This window comes from Hylaeus volcanicus, chromosome 8, assembly GCF_026283585.1.
Source record: "Hylaeus volcanicus isolate JK05 chromosome 8, UHH_iyHylVolc1.0_haploid, whole genome shotgun sequence".
NCBI classification, from domain to species: domain Eukaryota; kingdom Metazoa; phylum Arthropoda; class Insecta; order Hymenoptera; family Colletidae; genus Hylaeus; species Hylaeus volcanicus.
The window spans coordinates 9,966,986-9,993,238 of NC_071983.1; the positions used below are offsets into that span (position 1 = coordinate 9,966,986).

The following is a 26,253-nucleotide window of genomic DNA, read 5'->3' on the forward strand; positions in this document are numbered from 1 at the left end:
CAACGTGCACGCTCGCCGCGGATAATCGGTGTAATTACGAGTCATCGGTAAGCGAAGCGATTCGGGGCCCGCATTAACGCGCGCAATGAAATTAACGCGCTCACTTTTACGTGAGAACGCTCACGGACACCGTGTGTTTCCCTTTTTTTTTTCCCATCTCGTGGATTCGCAACATCTTTATCGTGCCATTGAAAGCGACCGATCCATATCTGCGACACGATGTTTGTTTACGAAGATAATGCGGGTAATGATCGATTTCGCAACCGATCGATGAATCTGCATCTCGCAAAGTTTGGCAACGGATCGAAGATTACAGCGACGTTGCGTGTGAGCAGGTTCCTTTCCTTCGGGTTCGGTTCTCTTTTTTCGTCGTTGATTAACGATAATAATTATTTTACGTAATTGTAAACGAACTCTCATCCAATTTCTCTCGATTCTTCTGATCTTGGAGCGAGCACAGTCGACACGAGCACCCTTATCGCTTGTACGTTTCGCGGCACGAGACGCAAAAAACGAACCCTCCGTCGAGCTCGGCGATGTGTTAAAATTTTAAACGCGCCAACTTTTTCAACGGCCCGTATAAAGAGATGAAACCAGCTTTAATCACGAGAGAAAACAAATAAGCAGACCGTAAACACGTAAGCGTAACGACGACCGTCGCATTGTCACCGATGTAACGAGATTGTGCCACGCGGGACGTCAGGGCAATTACGAGGAATACCTTTTTTTTTTCTCTTGTATTTTCGGACGGCTGGTGACGCTATCGGCATGAAAACGAGGCGTAACGAGCGTTTAACGACCAGTCCCACCCCTCGGCCCGATTTCGATCGGTCTGGCCCGGCAAAAAGATTTAATTAACCGCGCAGAAAACTGGGTCGCGCGATAATGATTCACGTACCGAGGACGCGCATCTCTGGAGGGAGAAAAATCGCAGGGATCGCGTCGTTCGGCGCCTTCGCCGACGATTCGACGGGAGAAGAACCCGCGATTGTCATGCTAGCCGCGCCGATTTGCCTCGATCGACCGTGACAGGGCGTCAGGCTAATCTCCAGAAAACTTTCACGTACGTCGAATGATTGACTTCTTTCTTCTAGGTATTCAAACTATTCATCGCGTCGTGACATTGTATATATTTATTCGCAAGGTATGCGCCTCTGTAATTTATCCTTATCGATCTTTTACTTGCTCTCGGTTTAGTTTACGGTTTCATTACTTTGTAGATACATATTTTATAGTATCATTGAGAACATATCGTATTTACCTCTAACTCTTTCCATTTTTTTAAAGAATGTCCATCTCCACGTTCGCATTCTGATGCGTTCAAGGGCCACGCTCAGTCTTTGATAAATTGTAACAACGACAACAACGGATTTTATCGACGGTATTGTGTTACTTACAATTTGAAGGAACGTCGGCGATATGTTTCGCGACGGGTGTACGGCTCAGTTTGTCTCCGTACGTAGAAATACCTTTCTCCAAAGCAAGTCACGCGCGAGTTCCGCGCGTTCTTACGCACTTGCGTAATGCGTAATCGTCGGACGACGCGAAAAAAGAGGGTTATCCGCCTCAGTGCCGTACGTCGCCGCCTTCTCCCCATCGCCGACGATCTATCGAGAGAGTGGCAGCTCGGTGGATCGATCGACAACCGTTCTTCTTCTTTTTTTTTTCGCCGGAGACGAGTTTTTCCACGGCGAATTGAACGGGCGACTAAAAATTTCGCGCAATCGTGGATCGAGCGTTTTTTCAGAGACAATTTCGGTGTTCGGACGGAAACGCTTTCGTTTTAAAAAGGCTTCGGTGAATTGCCTCGCCTGGGGATTGTTTCGTAACAATCTTCGTCAGGGACTTCAGATTCTTTTCGTCGGATCAGTAGTAAATACTAATCCAAACGAATCTACTTTGTGGACACCTAATTTTTTTCTTTTCCTTTCCCAAAAAACTGATTATTTCCCCATTTTATGACGCAAGTCCCATCATGGGCCGAATTGTTTCTCTACTTTTTTTTTTAATTGAAAATATTTTTTTCTTTATTTTTTCGCAATTTAACGTTGCTTATTGATATTCATATTTGTAATGAAAAATTCATTTTGTAATATCAAAACTATTACTTAATTTAGTCAAACTTGTTCAATAGACATAGAGGGTGCGAATATTTATGGGATTGACTGTATACCTTAACTGGTTTCGTACAATTTGTCCACGATCTTACACGATGCAACTATTTCTTTTTAGTTTCCGTAGAGTCACTTTTTCGGGCTCCTTTTCTTAAGCGTAGGCGTTTGCTTCGGGCGTTAACATCGAGAACCTTCCGGTAAATAAATAAATCGAACGCGCGACACGTCCATTTGGGCTCTCGAGCGAAAAACATCGTCATTCAAAGTGGCCCCCGTCGTTCGTCGATCGACATCCCACACGGCTGCAGATTGTTCCGACGCTCCCCGAAACGAAAAGCTTCGGTCGTTGATGCGTACGACCGCGCCGGGACGTCGATGCAAACGCGAGGGAGGCTCTTCAGTGGGATTGGATGCTTTTCGAGAATGCTATGCGCCCCATTCTCCGGGGAGATTTTCCCTCTATGCGCTTTCATCCTCGTAAACGTCCGAGCATGGTCAAGAATGGCCCGACTTTTCTCAGCGCTCCTCTTACGCCCGTAATGGACGATCTTATTTGCAGCTGACAGAATCACGGTGTTCCGTGCCAGCGCCAACGTCGTCGCCGATTTCTCGAACGGACGACAATTTCTGGAAGCACGACCTTTTATCTAATCTCGCGACAGAATATTCCACGGGATCTTTATTTTGATAAGGGTTACGGTTAATCCGGCTCTGCGGTCTCGTTCGAAGAGAGAACGCGGTATGCGAAAGATTGCGAACCATGGCAGGAAAATATAAGAGAATGAAATGGTTGGCATGAAATATAGTATTGCGGCGTTTAGACTCTTACATTTCAGTCCTTGCTGTTTCGAGCCGGTTTTAAATGATATTGTAGGTTTTCAAATTGTTCATAAAGTATAATAATAGCAGAAGAAACAAAATAAAGAGAAATTACAAGTAGATTAGTTTGGCATAAAATATAGTATTGTGGCATTTAGCCTCTTACATTTCAGTCCTTGTCGTAGCTTTTCAAATTGTTCATAAAGTAATAGCAGAAGAAACAAAATAAAGAGAAATTACAAGTACACAGTTTGGAGGAACCCTTCAGTAAGAATATCCGGGAAAATATCAACTCATTCTTCAAGAACAAAAAATGATGCTTTTCTATGCCGTCGAATAGTAGCTAAATACAATAAACAAAGAGAGTCTAGGGGCCTTTTCGATGCCCTTCGAATAGTAACTAAATAAATAAAAAGAATCTAGGGGTCCCTTGTACGCAAGAACTATCCTCTACAGTGCATCAGCTTTTGGATCGTCGCTTATTTCAGCAGCACCTCGGTATAATTTGTCCCAAATTCGAAAAACGCAGACATTTAACCAAGTTGGGAAAGATACGGTCGAAGTTCCGCGCCTCCCCCTTTTTTGAAGCGTTTCCGCGGGCTGCGCTCATGCGCCTGGACGGCGCGCGTCGCCGCGTCGGTGGAGCACGGACCTGTGAATGGAACGACGACGCCGACGGCGACGACGCTCGACGTACGAGCTGCGAGGGAAGGACGAGCAGAGCGAAGTCAGTCTGGCCGCGCGCGCCCACGATCACTGTCGACCGCCGGCCTCACGTCGTTCATTTTCGCATCGGCGGGACGGTCGCTCGAATTTGAAACGTTCTTCCAGTACGACGATCAATTTGGAAAATTCTCGCGACGCGTTTCTGCAAACGCTCTCTCTGGTAATTAGAGAGCTTCAACTTTTTATCGAACCACGGTTTTTGCATTTTTCATTAGTTTGCCCGCATCTATCCACTGCTCCCTTGGATAACGTTATCGAGAAAATGTGCCACGATTAGAGGAAAAATAGTCGCCGTCGCGGGTTCCCATTTCTTTGATTTACAGTCGCGATTTACGGGGAGCATTCTTTCACGGCCTCGCGTGGATCACGCGCTGCTCGCGAATTTCATTTCCGGGATTCTAGTTCGTTGCCGAAGGAATGTTTTAATTTCTTCCACAGTGTTGTTGTCGCGATCAACGAGTTGCCTCTGGCCCGTTCTACACCAGCGCTGTGGTTCGTAGGAATGTAACAGCGAGTACCGGCGGAGCTGGTGGTGCTTGAGACTTCCTGAAGACAGTCACCCGACTGGAGCGTTATTAAACGGGAATACGACGATCAAGGTAAGCGGAATTGTAATCTCGAAGAAGAGATATTTGCCAAAGAGAAATACGCGAGGCGCCACGGTCATTGAGACCGTTTTTTACGGTGAATCGCACGAGCGTTTATTCAGTGGACAAAAATTAAGCGAGACATTTTTCTGATATAGTTATATTATGTTATATGAATAAATAGACGAATTTCGGTATCATTTTTATACGAATAAATAGACGAATTTCAGTATCATTTTTCTTTTCATTGTACCCGTCGTTGTGGATGCCCTTTTCACTAATTCCAGTTAAAGTCATTCGAATTCGTATCACGTCCTACGGATTCTTTTTTGAACCATTAGAGAAAAGGTATGTCACCCACGCGCCAGCGATACAAGAAGAATTTACGAACGTTTCTGTCTGTGCCTGAACGTCCGTTTCTACCGGAACTCCCGAAAGTTTTTGCGCCTCGAACAGTCCTTGGTTAAAATGTAACCCATCGGTGTGATCGGTAACCATGAACTCGTGGTTAACAAATATTTTGCATTCTTGAACACGACATAATAATGTAAAGATCGAAGGGTGCTTCAAACTTTGGACACGTTGATTCATAATACTCCAGAAAATTTTCACTGTGATTAAGTATTTTTACAGACTATTGAAAATTACATAATCAAAAATTTATCGTGGTATTTATTTTAGTAATTTCATCGAGTACTACTGAAAATATTCCTGGAAATTTCTACTGTGATTAAGTTTTGTTTACAGATTATTGTGGTATTTACTATGGTAGCTTCATCGAAATTCAAGACTCTCGTTCAAATTTATTTTCTTGGACTTACTTAACATTCAGAATTAATTTCTTTAGTTCTTCCAATGAAAAGCACCGTCACTACGATATGGCAATCAACGTGTTTAGCAACAGTCTCGTCTATGATTACTAATTACGTCGAGAACCCTACGCGCGAGCAATTATTACAAAAACAATCGCAATATAGTCAGTCTGGTCCATAGGCAAAAAGCAACCAACGAATGGAACATCGTCCGACTAGAAAATAGAAAGGTAGGGTCTACGGTGGTGGTCCGACAAAAGTAAAAAAGAAACGAGAGTCGGAGGCGGAGAACGGTGATCGTGAATGACTCCCGGGTGCGCAACCGTTGCCACGTGCCGACCGAAACACGGTACGATAAATCACGGCCGAGTCTCGTGAGCGGTCGCATTCGGCTGTCCGAAGTAACGGCGTCGAAAATCTCGAAATTCGCCAAGCGACACCTGTCATTGGCGCCCGCGATCGCCCGACGCGATTAAACTTTATCGAGAAAGGTGTCAGAAACCGGGAAGACGGCTGTCCGCTTGTCTTTCTGTGGATGGACTTAAAAGCGCAATAACCGACTTCGAAGCTCGAATGACGGTTGCGAGGAAGGAATTGTCTTCTCGTGCAGGTTTACCCCCAAGTTAGGACAGATTAGGAAGTTAGGGAATTAGGAAGTGGCGTAAAATTAAAACTTCCGTCGGAGTCCAAACGAAAAATAAGGCAAGCAAATTCGAACATGATCAATTCCGCGTAAACAAAACTTAATCACCGTAAAACTGTTCAAGAGTATTATGAGTCAACGTGTTCAAAGTTTAAAGCACCCTTCGATCTTTACATTACGACGTTATGTTAAAGAATACCAAATATTTGACAACGACGAGTTCGTGGTAACTGATCACACTCATCGGTTACATTTTAACCAAGACTGTTCGAGGCACAAGAACTTTCGGGAATTGGAGTAGAAACGGACGTTCAGGCACAGACAGAAACGTTCGCAAATTCTTCTTGTATCTATGATAACTGATCACACTCTTTAGTTACATTTTAACCAAGACTGTTCGAGGCATAAGAACTTTCGGGAGTTGCAGTAGAAACGGACGTTCAGGCACAGACAGACACGTTCGTAAATTCTTCTTGTATCGCTGGCGCTGGCGTTTCGTGTTTTCGTTTGATTCCATCTTCTTGTGTATGGGAGGCGCAGATTCCACATGTCTGTTCTTAGAAATAAAACTGATTCTTCTACTTTTCGACTTATAGGGGAGGAAGGCGTCGCGATCGATAAGAATTTCGATAATTTTTGTACATAATACATTCCTCACAACCTTTTGTATTTATTGAAGAAATTTGTCTGATTTAAATGAATGCTTCATGTTTCCAAATAAATTATAATTTTAAATATATACATGCGTGAAGTACATACTCGTGTACATATTTATAATGGAACATGAAGCCTATCATTTAATTTAGACTTTCTTCACTAGACATAGAAGGTACGAATATTTATGAGGCAGACTATATAGCAGAAGAGCGCCCAACTAGAAGGATCAAAGACACTTTTATGCAGAGCCCAGAATCCTACAAAGGATCCTTCAGAGATGTACAAGATCGCCTCGAAGATCGATGCACCAACTTAATCCTAAATCTAAAATAGAACACACGTGAGAATTTAAGTTTATCCGCTTGGGTGCCGTGATAGTGAGACAGATAACGGATTATCTCGAAACGGCGATTTCATTGAGGGTTCACCGCGCAGAACCAAGGAGGTCTTGGCGGAAGGAGAATCGAGCGTTGAACTCGCGTCGGAACAACGCTAACGGCGTGGGTGTTACGGCGATATTGCGCCAGGAACGTAAACGTAAAATAAAAGCGGAGTTTTTACCCTAGTTACCACGGGAGCGAAGCATCGACTCTGATGAACCCATATCCTCATCGAAACGCGGGATCTTGGAGCCCTGAAAGGCCATTAAAAGTGGACGAAGGCAAGAAAAAAAGGCGTAAAATGAACATAAGGAGCTCGCCGCACAGGGAAACACACTTAGATTCGTGATGAAAAGAAATGGCGATTTTCAGGAAGCTTTCTGATGCGAAAGGAGAGATGTTTTTAAAAGCACGACGACCCCGGACGGAAATTTTTGAGTTGAAATGGAAACAAACAGCGCTCGGCGACCCGAGCTGTCCTGCTGCTTGTCTGCGAAAATAAACAGAACGTCCAATAACGTGAAAATAGGGCGTGTAACTTACGTAACAGCGACAGATATTGCGAATCGCGTGCGACTAATATGCTACGTTTCGATTTGGCTACGATTTGCGCCATCGTCGCGGCGCGATCCTAGTCGCAGGATTTGTTTATCGACCGTAAACACGTAACTGAGTTACGATCCGTCGGTTGTATCCGATGATCCAACTTCTCGACGTCGCTCGAAACCGCGAAACCGTCCATAGTCTTTGATTGATTGTTCCCTGGCCGAGCGCCGAGCTTATCGAGCAATTACGTCGATCATCCATTACCGATTCGGCGCGTTGACTAATTAGAAAATGGTCGGCGAATAGAAATTGAACGCATAGCCCCGAGGGCCGCGTCTACGTTGACGCAACCCGACCCGAGGCGTGCCTAAAATTCTCTATGTAACACCATGTGACACAGATTCGAGATCACCTTTTTCGAAAGTCGGCCCCCATGATCGCGTTGAGTCACTTTCAGCCGCTCCGCAGTCGAGATCCCCATCGCAAATCGCGTTCATCCGGAATCACGCACAATTCTTATGAATCGAACGTTCGAGGCGCGACGTCGCGAAATCGACAGAAGTCGCGAAAAACTAGAAGATACGTAAACCGTGGAATTAATCCCTTCTGTATTTTATCGAAAACACGCTGGAGTGCTACTTACGCCTGGCGATATTTCAGGATAGGTTCCAGTAGCGGGAAAACATATGTGACAGTAAGTGCTGAATTTATATTGTTTCTTTTTTTCTAAATGTTTCTTGAAACTATGTGAACGTTTATGTAAGGTTTATAGTCCCTTGTCTTAAAATTATTCCTAAATGTGTGGTTTTGTGGCGACCAGATTTCAATTGTCAAGAAAACAATCATTTTCAATTTAATTGTACACGAGTAAAGTACATAATTTTATTCTTTTTTGTGGTCAAATGAGGCCCGAGTTACCTCAAAGTTGACCCCATTTTAACATCCTCCTTTTCCATAGAAACCGATAGATAGCACACGTGAGCGGGAAGCAGTCAAGCAGGTGAAAATTTAATAGAAATTTGAAATGATGCAATTTCTCTTCAATGCGAAATTTATTCTGGATTTCTCGGTGACGTGTCGAGACGATTTATGTACTATTGAAATATTCTTGATGCTCGCTCGTCGATTTGCAAACGACGTGACGGAGAGCTCAAGAAAATTTGAAAACATATCTCGTAAATCCGAGGGAGAAAGGTACTATCCGCTTCGACCTCGTCCATATTTTGCGCCGATATGAGTGACCCGTCGTCCCTCGGGCCGACGTTCCCTCTAACCATGCCTAGCGGGAATATACGCGTTGTTATCCAATACCATTCGCAGAAGCCACTCGTTCCCGTAAGGAATTGTTATGAAAAAGGAGCCGACAAAAGGGACTGCTTTATTCAGCTCGATGGTTCTTATCAAATGCCATCGGATGCAACGTGACAAGGTCTGTGACGTGCAGGCTACTCCGCCGACCTTACGAGCCATCCTCTTTCATATATCTTGCTTGTTTCTTATTTTCGTCCCGGTTTATCCTTTGCATCCGAAATTTCTTTTTTTCCCGAAGCTGATTACGTCTCAACCTCTCAGCAAAGAAATTGCGCGCTGTTTATATTCTATCGAACGTTTCGAATCCAACTATCGAGAACAGGGATCGAAATTTCACCCCTCGCGTCGAAAGAATCGATATCATTTGTTACCGAAACTTGCTGAAACCATGTACCATCCATTTTGATAACTCGCAAACATTGGCATCAACTTTCTTCGACTCACCGTTCGCACATACACAATGTACTCCAGATTTCGCGGAAGGTCGGCGTTTTTCCCTATGCACGGTTCAACCGTGTAACGTTCGCTTTCGAGAAACTTCTAAATATAGTCACCGGTATGTACAACGTGTTCCACATATGTAATAGCAAGAGCTGGGTCTCGCGCGTAGAAGGCGCATTGGCGCGAGCCGCGGCGAATTGTAACGCGCTCGAGGAATACCCGAGGCTACCGACACCGGTGCTCCAAGGAAATAGTAATAAAAACGTGCAGCCAGCTACATTACTTTCTCTTGCGACCTTCGTAAGCTGGCGGGGCGCTCGCGGATTTCGAAAACGCCTTTCCTCGAACTTTTCGTCGACGGAGCGATAGCCGACGACGAAGAAGAGGCTCGCGAGCGTCTCGTCGTCTTCGTTATTTCAGTCTCGTGCCTTATCGTTCGACACAGGGTTTCCTTTTGCTATTTTCAGGAAAATTCACGTCGCACGGCCGAACGTAGATGCTCGGGAAACAAGGGACGCATAATTCCGATCCTATCGCGCCGCACGTACGGGACGTCGCGATTAAACGCGATAAACCGCGCGTTAGGGAGAATATTTATTTACCCACGAAGCGATAAGGGAGGGAAATTTATCCAGGACAGGCGGAAATACGCGGCGTGAATCCCGCTATCGTCGCGAGCGTCCCGCGTTGCGATCCACCCTGCACACCTGTCGCTCGTGATTGGACTCGGACGTGTTTCCACGGGTTAAATAGGAATACCAATTCGGTATACCTGTCCATTAATATTAGGGTGGTCCTTATTGCAATGGTTTCTGAAATCTATGTTACGCATCACCTAAATACATTGGAAACGCATAAGAAAATATTCCTGCAAAATTTGTCCTTGCACGGTATTTAAAGGATACGTAACATAGATTTAAAAAATTATTAAAATCAGTACCACCCTAATGAATATTCATCCATATTTGATTTAGTTTTTCAGATGTTCGTTCAGAATGAACCTGAACGGGGTACTCTCTTTTTTCTCGTTTAAAAATTAGATTTCCTTGCATTCTCGTTGCACGACTTACTTCAATGCGGAAAACCAAGGAGACGAATGGCTCTCCCTTTGGGATCGCAAGGTGGAGAGGAATTTCAGAACTTTCTTTCCAGTCCGTTAAAAGGTGGATTAAACTCTCGCGAACGAAATAAAATGCTGAATTCATTAAGGACGTGCTAATGATGCAGCCTTCGGCCTTTCTCGGAGTCATCGTCGCGAGGAACGATATCGTCGATTGTTCACGACGTCATAAATCTGTTTCCGTGGACTCTTAATATCGTCTTGTTTACAAACCCAATCCCGATGCACCTTTCACGATTTCTTTCGTCCGACAAAGGAGAGAAAATGTCATCTGTGTAACGGTCATCTTTCATCGTTATTTTAATCGATGGCAAAAGTTGTACGCTTGGCTTTAAAAATTCCAAAGACGTAAAGAAGAAATGTCGAATCTCTTGTGTTACAATTACATGGAATGATGAATTATAACAGTGAAAGTTATAGGATATCTACTCCGATAGTAATAACATTCGAGATATTCAACTATTAAAATAAGAATTGTATTCATCAAAGCGACTCTCCATTTGAGACACCCAGTATGTGAGAAAGTAACGTACCTAATGGTTTTTTATAATAAAATTATTGGCCTCGTTGAAAGTCTACGGTCCGGCCGAAGTTTCAAAAAACCCGATAAAGATCCGTTAGGGCGGAAGATTCGATTTCGATGATTCGACAAAGAGAAAAAAAAACACGATAACGTCATGTTAATTAAGAGCGTGGAACAGCGGCGCACGCAACGTGCATGTTAACGATTGTAGCGGTAAACGAGAGTGAAGGGATTCGTAATAAGACGTTACATGCCAAATTTAGCAGACCCGCATGGTTCAGCACACGTTGCCCCAAAGCTGCACGAATTACTGCAAAATGAAATAACCCTCACAAATTTCCACAATTCGCGAGAGTCTCGAAATTAACGATACAATTCTCTGATAACGAGTCCATTTATCTGATGATTTCAATCTCTCTTACAGTTAATAGTTGCATCACGATCGGGTGCATCGTCTGGGGAGCTTCTTGCAATTGGAATTCTTAATGCACCACTTTAACGAGTATTATTAATTCGTATGGTAATATTCAGGTTCTCCTCGCTAACGAGGACGGGCTTTGGACGTCCCCTGAACCTCTCTGCTACCGTGTGGTACTTTCAAGCTTACCTTTGTGCTACGTCTAATCACCCCAGAGCTACGAATTTACCATTATAAGCTGATGTTTCGATGAATCCCATCTATTGAAACTCCGAACAGGATCGCTAACTAAGTTGTTTTATCGACACTTTGAGTTCCGAAGAAATTAATTATTACTGCTGATAGATTTTCTGCGTGAAACCTGGTGGTGACCGAAAGTCACCTCTCGAGTGCAAAGAGTTTACAAAGCAACCAAAATCGTGAAAAATAAAAGAGTAGCGAATAGTTGCGCTTGCCGTGTCAGTGTTCGATAAAAACCGTAAACGTATCGCGAGAAACGAGAATTTAAAAGAGCCACACGCCAACCCAGATTAATTTGTTCGGCTGGCTTTGATTCGCGTTTCACAATTAGCATGTAAATCGAGGATGGGAAACACCGCACGGTGAAAGGTGTTCTGCGTCGATTTTGTAGTTCGATCTCTTCCAGGCCGCTAAAAAATTGCGAACAATGTCATCTGGGCGGAACATAAATCTCCGGATAGGTGAAGGATGCGCTCGTACGCGGCGCGAGAACGAAACACACCTCGATTGAGATTTTTATCTGGTTAATTATCGTCGGGCATCGAGCACCGCAACGGTTTCGATGGCTCGAGTGCGCGTACCCGCGAGTCGATTCGTGGCCACGGACTTGCCGATTCCGGTTATGACAATTCGCCCTCCGAAAATTAATTTCCTGGGCCGCGTCTCTTTTCGCGTGCGCTTAATAAACGTACACTCCTCGTTAATTATCGCGGCGGACCCGAAAATCACGATACATTCATTATCGTGTCGAAGTCGCGCCCCGAAAGGCCCCAGAAGGCGTTTAATATTGGCACACACGCTTTCTGCCACGTACATCGAGGCGCGCGCATCGTGTTTTTATACAAAAGCAATTCAACGTAATGAGGCGAACGACGTCTTAACGGTCGTTTAAGAAATTGTTACGTAATTTGGAAAAGCTACCACGAGACGGTGCTTTCCACGATTCGACGTTGAAAAGTCGAATGGAGATGATAAAAGTGTACACAGGTGACGTTCGTCCCATGTCTAATTTTGTTCTATTCTCTCGCTCCAAGTTGAATGTCCATCGCTTACCTAGAAGTCGCGGCGTGGAGCCGTCTGGTCCCTGTTCGACCTGTTATTAATACTGCTCTATTTTAATAATACGTCAAAAAAGACGAGGTCGTCGAGCAGGACGTTAAATAGGCACTGTTCACCGAGCACCGATTACGTAACGAGCTTGTTCAGGGAGAACTCTCGCGAGAGACGGAAAAGAACAAAGGAGGAGCAACGCGTTGAGTCAGCGCCATTGATTAATAACACCGACTCGACTCAAGCGAACCGAGCCGCGGATAAATGATTATTTTCCTACGATACGCTCGTGGGAATGTCCGTCCGTTTGGAATTACGCTGCGTGGTCGAGAGACATTGCTACAGAAACGAGTACATCCGATTGCGTGAACCGTGTGTGCTGGTGCACGAATGTTCACCAACATCGGATGCAATGAATGATACACGGTGTGTACGCGATGAATTTCGATGGTATTTATAGTTTCCAATATTAACTACAGAATTGGACACACAAGGGTGCCTCATTCGCATGTAATATCGAAAGCAAGCCCACCAACGTGTGAAGAATGCAATACGCGAATGATAATGGAACTTATCACCCTCGACTGCAACAAAATCCCTGGACATCGGATTAAACGCCACTAACTACCTAGGCGCAATTAATTCAATGTTAAGCTTAAAAAAAATATAGAAAACTCGACAAATCGATGAATTCTTGACATTCACACTCAGGGATCAACTCGAACATAATTGAATCCGCTCTAGAAGTAGTGTCTGCTCGCGATAAAATATGATCGACTGATGAAGCGGTTCTCGTTTGCACTCTGTCGATAACATGTGCTCGATCTTTCGGTAGCGCAACGTTTTCCCAGAAGAAAGGAAATTATAGTGGCCCCAGCGGCTCGCCGACAACGAAAGCGAAATGTAGGAAGAGGAAGTGTAGCACTCCATAGGAGATTGATGGTGTTTATTGCATCCCCGTCGAGCTTACTGGTTTCATCCATTACCTTCCCTATATCTTTCGTCCGCAAGCCCGTGCTTTTAGTGGCCCTCCTTGCAAATAAAAGCACGTACGCTGCGGAGGAGGGACGAATGCATTCCAAACGTGTCGGTCGGGGCAGCAGATGTATCGAAATTGCGCGAACGGTGTACAATAATATATTTCTCTTGCTTGTGTGGTTGTGGACTCCGTAAGGGCTAGCGAGAAGCTACCTTTGAGTCTTTTTATATGAAAAATCATGCTACGGATTGTTTCAAGAATTTATGAGTCTATTAAACCTTTTTCATATTTTCAAAAATTCACTCCTCTACGTCTCTGAAAAAATATACAGCAAAAACCGTACCTGCAGTCAAAGATTCAATTAACGCTAAAACTGTAAGTCGAATTTTTGTCTAGGACTATTTGAAAATATTATGTGTTCAAGGAACGTTATATCGTTTCGAGAAGAAAATACATATTTTCCTGCACGATTATTGGCGCGGCAAATTATAACCACAGTCTTGACATCGATAACGCTACGTCCTCGACGTTGCAACGAAGTTTTCCTACAGCGCAAACTGAATTAATCTGCTAAGGTTTCGCAACTGGGCATGCTACTGGCAAACGTGGAGAGGGCTTGTCTTTTACTAACGGCGATCCACGTTTTACTCGATAAGGGCGCCGTCACGGAGACCTTCACACTTGGGTACATCACCGGCTCGAAAAGACGTCCAGGCGACTTGGAGTATCAGCGTCCTGGTTACCGGATATCCGGCGCTATATCTCTCGCCGTGGAGGAGGTAAGCGACCCGTTTTTCCCTGCTCGAATGCATCAGCCTAACCGCAATTAGCACGGAAGTTGCTAATTAAGACCAATGAAATTGAGGAGCTCCCTTCGCGCGATTATCGCCGTCTATTTTGAACCAGGCGACAACGCACGGTTGCCGCGTCCTTGCCTTCGTTCCGCGTGCAAAACAAACCTAACGGGGGAGCTCGTTTACTCTTTCGAACAAAATCGCCAAGTGGTCGGCGAGTTCGAATAAACGTGCGTCCAATTGGGCAGAGAATTCAATTCATGGGGGGAAAGAATGTAGAACTCCTGGATTTTCCTAGGTCAACGCGGGTGAACTCGGTCGCCGCGGACACAAGCTCGATTTTCTCGTCGCGGAAACCTATGGAGAGGAGGAGACCAGCATTCTGATGACCGCCGACCTGTGGACGAAGAATATCAGCGGTTACATCGGCCCCCAGGAAACGTGCATCCACGAGGGAAGAATGGCGGCGGCGTTCAACCTCCCAATGATATCTTACGTATGTAGCCTCCCTTTTCCTCCTTGATCCTTGCGTAATTCTCACAAAGCGCCGTGCTCGTTTCGGAGATCGAACGTCTTCGATCTGTTCCCGTTCGACGAACGAAGAAACTAGACTTCTCGAAGAGTTCTCTCCTCGAAGAGGGTTCGGAATTTAGCGGACAAGACAACGGAGTCGGAGAAAAGAGTAACGATGCTCCTTTTATCCGTGCTTCGATGCGAAAAGCTTTCTCGGTTACGTAACCACGGATGGCTTTCTAGTACATACCAAGTTGGTACATGCAGTCGAATGAAATTCGAAGAATCTCTCTTGACGAGAGGTTTTGCTTTTTCCAACGTGCTCCTGCGGAAACACTTTGGTCAAGTTGCCGCGTGCATGCTTTTCCCCGAAACAACGAGTGCATCTATACGATCGAGACATTCGAGGCTTGGAAACTATTACCTAGCCATCGATTCGGTGTTATTTACACAACGTAATTGTAATAGATTTCTTAACTCTTTGCACCCTGCGTCATCTCGAATCACATTACATTAAATTGTCTAACTTTGGAAACGTGTCTTTTTTTTTGTATCATTAGACTTGATTATAAATTCTGATAGCATCCTGAACATCAAGGATTTATGTTTGGAGTGATGTCGATGCTTCAAGGAAGCTATAAGAATTTATAATCAAGTCTAGTAATATTAAAAAAGAAATAAATCCTTTATGTTTGCAGTGGTGTCACTAACAAGATTTGTTAGACTTACGATGTCTCCTCATACAGTTAATTTATTTTTCTACGCTGTTCATATATGAGTTGTATTAGGTGCAACAAAGTTTGTGTGACAGGCGTGCTAATTGAATCTATCGATCAAAGGGACCGTCCACTTTCCTCGACGATTGCTCGAAACAAAAGTGAAATTATTGGCTGCCGTTTCTCTTAAATCCAACCTCGCGCCGTTCCAGCGCGTAACGAGTCACTCGAAAAAGAGAGAACATCGGTCGTAAAATATGTAGCACGCGACGAAAACAGATATCGCTCTCGTATCGAAACCGTTCCATTGAAATTGAGAACCGTGCACCTCTATGTAATATCACGAACGGTCCCTGAGCAGCGTTTCGTTCGATCGTTTTTTCGTTTGTTCTGACGTGATCCGACGGTCCAATGCGAGGTTTGAGCTCCCAGGAGCGCGCCGGGCCAACCGAGGAAATAAATTATTCGCCGACCGTCGGGGAATACGAATGTGCGATGCTGAGGTTACGACACGTTTAACCCATTCAACGCCATCGAGTCCGAGCGTCGGACGGTTTATCTACTTTGCGAGTCGCCCATTTTCGCTGCTGGAATTCAGGCGGGAACCGAGTTACATTGTAACGGTGCCGTTTATTTAAAAAAAAAAAAACACGAGAAACTTCGGCTGGGATTAATTGCGAGAGCAGTTACGACGGTATCTTCGGTATTGTACGATACGATTTGGCGTGGACCCGATAAATAAGTCGTTCATTGCACGAATCGATTAACTCCATAAAACGAAAAGGTTGAGAAATGCGACGAAATAATGTACATTGTTTTTTAAAATTCTTTTTTTTTATATAAATTCAAATACATATTATAGAATGCATGTAGCTTTCATCTCCCGCCCCGGGTGATTGACACTATCACCCCGACAGTGTCTTTTTGAAGATTTTCCCCTCCACCACGGTAATAGAAAAAAAAATGTACCTTTCATCTAACGGTGTATAAAATTAATAAGAAAGAATAGCCAAAAAATAATCGTCAGTAATATTACAATTTTTATGTGACTGGTGGAGTTAATCTATTTGTAGATAGAACGGCTCAAATAATTAAACGTTTTCAATTTCTTGTTCCAAGGTAAGAGTGAATGAGTTTTATTCACAAAGGTTAGGAGCCGTATAAGTCGACTAAAATACCTAATGTATCACCACTCCTACATTTTGTATATTTATTTAACTCTTGCATTACTTTGCATTTGCTTGCATACTTCTCCCCATCATTCTCTATCGTTCCTATTTGGAACGATACAGTCCGTTGGAGCTCGCTGGCTATAGCTCGGATACCTCAGGATTGCTAAGCCCGTACTGTAGCCACGATTACAGCAACAGCCCCTGAGGCTTTGCTTTAAAGTATCTCGAAAATGTATTCGTACAAAAAATTTCATTAACGATCGGAAGGGTCTAACAGAGAATTATAATGGAACGCGTTCCATGCGAAAGACTTCTGCTTATAACACAGCACAGCGATTCAGAAGATGGAATTCGTGGAAAAGGGAAGAACGATTTAACGTAACTGGCGGCACATCCTGTAAAGGACAGGAGAAGCAGTGAATGGGAACGGCGAAACTATTTCTGCGCGCGATTCATTAGATTTCTTTTAATCTCGCGACTGTCTCGGAAGAAGCTGCGCCTTCGCCAACGATAGAAACGAGGAAAAAAACCCATTTATCTTTCCGACGAATTATCCAGATCATTGAATAGCGTCCCCCTCGAACTCGGTTCGTATTGTCGAAAAGTACTGAAACGTTATTTTACGATTCGTTTAACGCGAGCCACCGCTTTCGAATCGACTCGTGGAAAATTAATCGCCTTGTCCCGCGAAATAGGTATTGCGATTCGTTCCACCGTCGCATGGCATGGGCTACTCAATCTTGTTCGTTCCGATAGATTTCTTACTGGCCCCCGATGAATCGTTCTTTTTCATAACCGCTCTATACCGGCGAAACAAAGTCATTACCGTTACTTATATTTCTAGTGGATAACCGCTCGATTAATTTGGTTCAGGGATTCTCAAACATCGCTCTCGCGCGAATCATCTCCATACAGGGAAATAAGAACTTTTTAAACTGAATAAAAAATACCTTTTTGAGAAAAACTTATGGTCTGTAAGATATCCAATTAAATGAACGAAAATTTTTAATTATCAAAGTTATGACCGTGACGTAGAATATTGTAAAAAAAAGTATGAAAATAGACAAAAAAGATAGTATTGTTCTAATATTTCAAATATCAACTTTTCTCAACCTACAGGTTCCCCTTTAGTAACGATAAAATATAATAATAACTTCCACCGATACATCCGCGACCTGGATACGGCACAGTTTGAGAAATCCCGATCTAGATCGTCCAACAGTCCGATTCGCTAAATCATTGTCCACTTTTCGTCGCTTTTTCATTCGGTTTTCCCTGACCCGTTATATCGCGAGTCCAGCCAGCACACAAATCGCGGGCATTACGTGTCCCTCGCTCTCCAGCCTAGTAATAGACCAACCTAGAAACCTAATGCAAATTTGAAACCGACTTGCGCGTGGCGTACGCCGCGCCATTTATCTCTACCTGCCGGCCGTGTTCACCTGAATTCCGAGCCGTAATAATAACGCGCGGAATAAAACAAACGTGCTGCATTCAGGTCGAAAGTTTTCATCGGCGAACGCGTTTGTCTGCTTGTAGTTCTGCACGCATCGCGAGTCCTCCGACAAGAAGGAGTTCCCAACGTTCGCGAGAACCAGACCGCCGGATACGCAGATCTCGAAGTCGGTCGTTTCCGTGCTGATGGCCTTCAACTGGACCAAAGTAAGCAAAAGAATCGTTGGACGATTCGAGTTCGCGCGGTACTTTCAGACTTTGTTAGAAATGACCCGTTCATTGCACGAATCGATGAACTACATGAAACAAACAGTTGAAAAATGCGACGAAATATAAAAAGTTTGACTACTTTGACATTTAAGTTTAAGATTTTTTAAAAGCTCCATAAAACAAAAGGTTGAGAAATGCGACGAAATATAAATAGTTGTGACTGACCAAGTGCTTTGACACTCGAAGTTAAGATTTTTCAAAAATTGAAGGTAGTCGATTTGTGCGGTGAACGGCGTAAATGTCCGTGGGATTCCCGGAAGCGATTTCTTCGGCATTCGAAGAGATTTAAACCCGAAACCTGACATCCAAGGGATAAAAGTACACTTTGCTCGATATCACGCGGTTCCTTTAAAACTTCTAGGTGACGTTCCTGTACATGAACGCGACATCGTTCGAGTTCAACAAGATGTCGACGATCGCGAAAACTATCCTATCGTCGTTCGAGACGGCAGGCGTGACCGTCAACTACCTTCGTTGCTGGCAAGAGCCTTATCACGTCACCCACATGACCAATCCTTTCCACGAGCTCGTCAGAGAGACGTACCTGGAGACCAGGAGTGAGTAACGAAGTAAACGGATCCTTCCTCCAGTTTCCAACCCCGGTTAACCTCCTTTCTTAACGTACTAGCGATCCGAAAGCGAACAATTGTCCCAAAAATCACGCTTTGCACGCGGCCGAAAAAATATAGGCTACCCGCATTTCGATTCCTCCACCAGCGACGAGCATGTCAACATGAACGATTACCCGCATGTGACAAGTGCAAGAATCTCGCGTTGTGAATAGATACGGCACATAATTTCGTCTCGTTGGTCGTTGGCTATCTATTTGTGTTTATCCGGTTTCTAAAAATAATCCCGGTGACCCCTTTCGAACAATTAAGAGACGAGAAGGGAATCCGACCAACGTAAAAGAATTCGAGGAATTAACCGGCTCGAAAACGCCGTCGTCTGTTCCAGTTTACGTGATTCTAGGGAATTATTATGAGCACATGGGTCTCTTGATGGCTCTGGACGAAAGGAAGCTGTTGGAAAAAGGTATAAATCCGCTGTAACATAATCAGGTACATATACTTAGAGAGCAGTGTCACTAGTCCTAGCCTCGTACCTGGTGTTACGCGAGCTAACGGGCAATCTTTCCGAACACCCTTTTCCAAGTCGACGAGAAACGAAAAGGTCGTATACGAACCCATCTCTGAACGTTGCGGAGGGAAACACGATTGCTGTGTGCGCCCAGAACGACACATTTCGGGTTTTACGTAAAAATTATACAGTGCAATAAAAGAACCAGACATGAAACGAAACGTCTGTCGTTTGGTTATATGAGACACGGTATCTTATTTTTGGCATAACTCGATAACCAATGGAAATAGATTCGCAACGTGTACGACATTTTTGGCTCGAGACATGCCAAACGTGCTGCAAAGACTTGCTGAGTATCTCGTGGAACGCCGTGTACAGCCATCCTCGAACGAATCGCGATCGAATTCAAACGCTTCTAAATTGTGGATTATCTACACGGGGAGTCTTATCAGAATTGTAACGTTTACATGTGTCCTTTATCTCTAGCGATAGGAAAGAATCTTTTGGGCAAAAATAAACTGGTCTGAAACTAATCGACGTATAAGTAAACTTTAAATATAAAAAACTTCCGTCTTATCGTTTCCCGTAAGCTGATCTTTATTTAAAATTCACATCTCTACGCCTCTCGGAATTTCCAGCAAAAATCGTTAAACGCATACAAAGGACTCTTCGTACCGCTATCAAACGCATCTCCAAAACCATTAACGATCTTACGATTAAGAAATGTATAGATTCGACGATTGCGTACATTTCTCGTTAAATTCTCGTTCGCGGAGAAAAAGAACATCCCAGAAATTGGTGTCGCAGGGGACTACTGGGTGGTCGGCGTCGATATCGAGCAGTACGACGAAAAACGACCGGACAAATATTTTCGGGGTTTATGGCAGAGGAAGACGAACTCGTCCATCCTGAAGGCGTATCGCAGCTACTTTAGCGTGGTCGCGTCCGCGCAGATATACTCGAGGAACTTCACGCGACTGGTGAACGAGTACAGACAGAAGCCACCCTTCAACTTCACTAATCCGCTCGCGAACATCGGTGGAATCGTTCAGGTGACTATTACAATCGCTTGCAAGTGATTCCTTTCGAGATGCGAGTAGATACGATGCAACAATTTCGGGAAGAAAACTATTTCACGCGATTAGAATTTTTTAACCGACTTCGAAAAGGAGGAGGTTACTCAATTCGACATGTGTGTATATATATATTTTTAAACGACTCTCGATGAGAAATTGAAGAATGATCAAGAGCTGAGACGTGGAATGGAGTTGAGGTATCAGTGGAAGTTGAAAACGTGATTTTGTTCTTAATATTGCAAGTTCAACCAACCTATTGCTTATTCCACGTCTCAACAAAGCCAATAACTTGGTTGAGACTGCAATATTAAGAAGATACCACGGTTTTAACTTCCACTGATACTTCAACTCACGAATTTCGAAGAGAAGGTCACCTAATTTATGCACGCTGAGAATGAAAGGTGAGGCGATAGCGTTCAATCTTCAAACGTAATCGTTATTTTTTGTGTTATAAGGCAGATCGTGCCAGAGACGGCGTATCTTTACGACGCGGTGCACCTGTACGAAAGAGCGTTGCTCAAAGCTCTGGACGAGGGTCGAAATCCGCGAAACGGCAGAGAGATGGTGGCGACTCTTTACGGGGTTCACTATCGCAGCGCCATGGGGTACGTATTTACAAGATTGAGCCGCGGAGCGAATAGCAAGATCCATTCCGTTTTCTATCGTCCCGTTTTAAGATATGCAAACCAGAGTGTCATTGCGAGATGATGGTCGAACAGCGATCTCGCGAAAAAAAACGACGGAAACGAGCGACTTGGAAACTCGTCGATGTATTTTCGTTCGCGGTCTGTAACGGGGTCGAAGTAGAAGGAAGCACGCCAATTCGTCACTCCCGTGTCTTTCTGCGGAAACGTCGCAACTTGGTGATTAATTGTAGCCGCAGACGTAACGACGTATCGCATGACAGGCTCCGCGACTATGGTTGATACGAATGTTTAAACCATTCATTGCCAACTACGAGATGTCTCGTAGTTCAAATTGATTGCAGTTACTCAAGGGATAAGATTATAGCCTCTAAATTTTCTATTTAAAACAACAAATTTAATATCACTTTTTATTATCGTAATAATAACCTAGATCACACATCTGTATTAAATCTTGGCGTCCAATCTTTGGCGTCTATCTACCGAGATTTACATGTCTATAAATCCAGCATGAGATTTATTCCAGAAAATGTGTTCTAATAAAAACTTTGCAACCATCTATGACTCCCGTCAACTGCTCCGTCTCTGTATATCTCCGCATACAAATATCTCATGGCATATTTTTCACGTTAAATGCACGCTTCTGTTGCACTCGCTTTCAAAGAATTAAATAAACGACTAGTATCGTTCGTTGAAGTATAGTCAGAGGAAAATTGCGTTGCATTTTAATTGTCACTACGAGAAACCATATTAATTGCGCAAGATCGTTAACGCGAGCAATCGAACAAGAATTTACCCGGGTCACAAGGTCGACATCGTTTTAATTGTCACAAAAGTGCCGTGCTTTGCATAAGACAATACAAAATGCGTGACGCTAACAAAGCAGCAACGATCGTTATCCCGATGACGCAAGCGTCTAGAATTATAATTGACCCTACAAAATAATTAAGCCTTTCGCGACGCCGGACGGCTATCCATGTTCTCGATGGATCAACCAGAACCTCCGCATTATCTTTCTTCAGGATGACCGATACATTTAATCAAAGTACAGTCAAGTGAAGTTTTGTTCAAATCCTCCGTTAAGTAAATTCACGAAACAACTACCTTAACACGAGTTTACACACCTTTAATGCGCTTCCAGCTGTTACAAGATATGTCTCCGCAGGTACATGGTTTACATGGACGAAAACGGGGATGCGGAAGGTAATTACACTCTGATCGCGTTGGACAATCGACCGCTGAAGGGACACGGTTTATATCCAATAGCGTACTTCGTGGGGAAAGAGAACGGCACGAATCTGCCAGTAAGACGTTCAGCGCTTGTCGAGCGATCCTTTTCGATCGCGATGGTCTTTCCTTAAAATTCCTCATCTGGTTTCTTTTTCGCTTGTAGAAACTCCGATTGACGAGAGAAATTTCTTGGATCGGAGACGGACCGCCGATCGCCGAGCCTCATTGCGGATACCACGGCGAAAAATGCAACTGTACGTATAAAAACTTAACGGCTTTATCGTAACCGACGTTTTCAGATTCGGGATAACTTGGCTGAGAATCGTTCGAGATGACTCGGTTATAAGGGTGTTCTGGGGAGTTTAGAGATAGTTGCAATTAAAATAAACGCGTATGGTAGACTATGTTAGATCGAAACAATTGCTCGGGTAACAGTGCTCGTAATTACGCATAATTACGACACTGTTCGAGGTCTGACAGTGATCGACACGAAGTACCCACTCGCAGCAACTCGATTGCAAGACGATTTCAACGTGTGAGAGAGTTACGTGAAACCGTTGGAGCGGGAATACCTAATCATCAATTGTTTTTAGAATACACCGATCCGTCTTATCGTAAAGGACATAAAATCGTTAATCCAAGATGTTCGGGACCTAAGAGCTAACGGACGACACGTTTCAAAGAATGATAGATGGCTCGTGAAAATGCAAACGGGATAGAGACAATTCTCCTTCGAATTATTATTCGTCGGCTTTCACTCGGACTTTCAAGAAAATGCATCATAAAGTTAGCCGCTCGCTACCTCAAAAATTTACATATGTAAATCACTTAAAGGGGAATGCCTCTCGCCCTTCCCGCGGTACCTTTTTCGATTCCCTTAATTGAGATCGAATACGTATCCCGGCCACGTAACCGCGCGCGATTACCAATGATGCAACGATCGTCTGTTGCGTTCGCGACCGATTTAAACGTTCGAGACGGAACATCGAACGGAGGGTACAATTAAAAAAGAGAAGGGGACGAGGCAGAACATCTCTGACCCAAATTCTTCGGGGCCACCGACTCGGACCCGCGGAACAATCGAATCGATCACTTTTCACGAACGAGATCGCGGAACTTCAGGATTTCTGACAAGTTTCACTTCTGGGATCACTCGAGATCCCTCTACACAAATACAGTGAGTCTCATAAGTATTCGCACACTATACATTTATTGAAGAAATTTGTCTAATTCAAAAGAGTGGTGAAAAGTGGTGGATAATTAAAAAGAAACAAAAATCCCATGCGTTACTCTCCGTGTAATGCCCTGACGTAGAATGAGATAATGGTCAGACACACTACGCGTATCGTTACAGCTATGCATACGACTATGCACATTTTCACTACACAGTCTAATAGCTTATAAAAAAATGAAGCCATCGAGGTTCAATACGTTGACCTTCACGCAACATTTAGTTCGTTTCATATTACCAGTTTTGTTCCTTTTTAATTATTTACAATTAAGTTACAATCCATCGAGCGACGCACAGCGCGTGTTTGTAAACAATGTCTAGATATCGTTTAAGAAATAATAAACAGAATACTCTTAAGGAAAATTTTATGATATCAATTACAAAATTGTTGAAACTGGTTGCATCCCTGTCGTATGCATAGCTGTAACGATACGCGTAGCGTGTCTGACCATTATTTCATTCTACTTCAGCCCATTGCACGGAGCATAACGCGTGGGATTTTTGTTTCTTTTTAATTATTTAACCATGTTCCAGGACTCCGACCGCTCTGTAACTTTAACATGTGTCAGCTAAATAACCGATCATCATTCCTGAATTTTTCAACGTTGACATTCGTTTTCTTAATATCTCTCCTTACTCTTATCGACTGGTTCCACTGCAGTTCATAAGGGATATTGGTATGCGCCCAGATGCAGTCTATCATTTTTGTACTCCTTTTTCTGAATTTTAACGCAGCACACTAATCTACATTCCAGTTACGATTAAATTAAACAGAGTCGATAAGTGGAGAAAATGTGGAGTCTCTGGAGACTCCAGAAGTCCTCCTAGGGTTAATCTGATCTTTCAGCTCACACGGGAGAGATCGTCGGCGGAATAGCGGGCGGATTTCTGCTGATCATCGCGGCGGTGTTCCTGGTGCTCTACAGAAACTGGAGGTACGAGCAGGAACTGGACTCCCTGCTCTGGAAGGTGAACTACAAAGACATTCAGATCAAAGAGCAGAAGGACGAGCTGGTGGGAGTCAACGAGGCGCCTACCAAATGCAATTCCAAGGTGAATGCTCGCCTCCGTTCGTTCGACGTTCCTACTTTTCCTTCTCTCTGTGTTACGTTTCTCGTTTCCCTCGACCCGTTTCATCCCGAGGACTTTTCTACTTCCGCTTCAGAAAGTTCGCTATCAAAATGTAAACGACACAGTCCGGATTTTTGGCACGTGAAAACAATCCTGCGATCCCGAATCTGTGGCACTGATTCGAATCGAAGCGTAACCCAACGTGGATGTAGTCAAGCAAGTGGTAGGACTGAACTACTACTTTGCTCTATGTTCTGTTTTGTTTTACACTCGATATAGTCTATAATATGGAGTTTCCTTACCCCATCTAAAATTTCTTCTTCCACTTAAAGCATTGATATTATTAATTATCTAGAAAGGACCGAATTTCCTTCCTGCGATCGATCCTGTGATCAATGAATCCCGACTCCAACATACCATCTGATATCGCACGTATAAAAGATATACAATCGTTACTTTCATTTAGGCCAGAGAAAACGCAATTTCCTTCTGATAACATGCTAAAATAAAGATTGTTCCGTGGGCAGGCAACGACGCAACCCATCGTGCGGACCAGCCAAGTCTCCCTGAGCTCGAACCCCGACGCCGACTTTCGATATTCCATGATTTACACGCAAATAGGCGTCTATAAGGGGCGGATATTCGCCGTGAAGAAGGTCCGGAAGAAATCGATCGAGATCACGCGCGAAATGAAGAAAGAGCTGAAAGTGGTGAGTACCGTGAACACTGACGAGTCGTCGGGTTTCGAGGTCCGTTCGCCGACACGCAAATTGAAGGATCGTTTCCTCAGATGCGTGACTTACGACACGACAATTTGAACGCGTTCATCGGCGCGTGTACAGATCCGCCGAACATATGCATCGTCGTCGAGTACTGTGCGCGCGGCAGTCTCAAGGTAATCATCCAACGCAAGATTGTCTGTAATTTCATAAACGAAAATCCCGTGCGCCCGAGAACCGCGCGTAATTTCTTCCTCGTCCTTTTCTTTTCGCGCAGGACATCTTGGAAAACGAGGACATGAAGCTGGATAACATGTTCATGGCGTCCCTGGTCGGCGACATCATCAGAGTACGTATCGTTCGCACGGGCGTCTTTCTCTTTAAGAAAATTGCTCTATCTTTAGCACTATTGCTCCATTCGAATCTCAACTTGGTGATCTCCCTTTTGCAAGATAGGATTAAAAAGCACAGGTGGACCGGTACAAGCTCATATACGCTGCTCTAAGTCTTTCTTCTTATAGTATTACTCTACGTATTAGTGTTTACACTGACTATGTGAATTTTTATCTAACACCAGGTACATCTCAAGCTTAATACTCTTTCGTTGCTCTGTTATTTTATTTCTCCATTAAACATCCCATTACAAGTTGATTCACGAATCTGACTTCGACAAACTCCTAAAAATCTACTTAATATTCACGACGCAACCCAACGTTTACATCAGTCTTACACTGCACTCCCATCGTCGAGAGGTCTTGCTTTTACTAGAATTATTGAAATCGGGAATTTTATGCATCTCGATAAAACCATTCGAGATGAACGCGTCGTCGGACATAGATCCTTGCGAGTTCCCACGGTCGAATAAAATTTGTTGAATCGTAATCCGTCCGAGAAAAGTTTCCTTTCGACCAGCCGT

The 26,253-nt window shown here is 43.9% G+C and overlaps 1 protein-coding gene and 1 long non-coding RNA gene across 2 annotated transcripts in view; one reads left to right on the plus strand and one right to left on the minus strand.

Moving 5' to 3' along the window:
- Positions 1-26,253, minus strand: part of LOC128880970 (uncharacterized) — a 153,828-nt gene that overhangs the window by 116,028 nt on the left and 11,547 nt on the right. The window lies entirely within an intron of this gene.
- LOC128880962 (guanylate cyclase 32E) overlaps positions 3,678-26,253 on the plus strand; it is a 29,339-nt gene continuing 6,763 nt past the window's right edge. Inside the window, exons 1-15 of the mRNA XM_054131570.1 lie at positions 3,678-3,819; positions 4,098-4,258; positions 13,942-14,145; positions 14,459-14,656; positions 18,101-18,223; positions 18,648-18,843; positions 19,244-19,321; positions 20,174-20,418; positions 20,902-21,047; positions 22,252-22,390; positions 22,480-22,570; positions 24,395-24,600; positions 25,146-25,328; positions 25,409-25,513; positions 25,615-25,686. Of these exons, the coding sequence (XP_053987545.1) occupies positions 13,957-14,145; positions 14,459-14,656; positions 18,101-18,223; positions 18,648-18,843; positions 19,244-19,321; positions 20,174-20,418; positions 20,902-21,047; positions 22,252-22,390; positions 22,480-22,570; positions 24,395-24,600; positions 25,146-25,328; positions 25,409-25,513; positions 25,615-25,686 (1,971 nt within the window). The 5' untranslated portion in view covers positions 3,678-3,819; positions 4,098-4,258; positions 13,942-13,956. The remainder of the gene's footprint in view (positions 3,820-4,097; positions 4,259-13,941; positions 14,146-14,458; positions 14,657-18,100; positions 18,224-18,647; positions 18,844-19,243; positions 19,322-20,173; positions 20,419-20,901; positions 21,048-22,251; positions 22,391-22,479; positions 22,571-24,394; positions 24,601-25,145; positions 25,329-25,408; positions 25,514-25,614; positions 25,687-26,253) is intronic.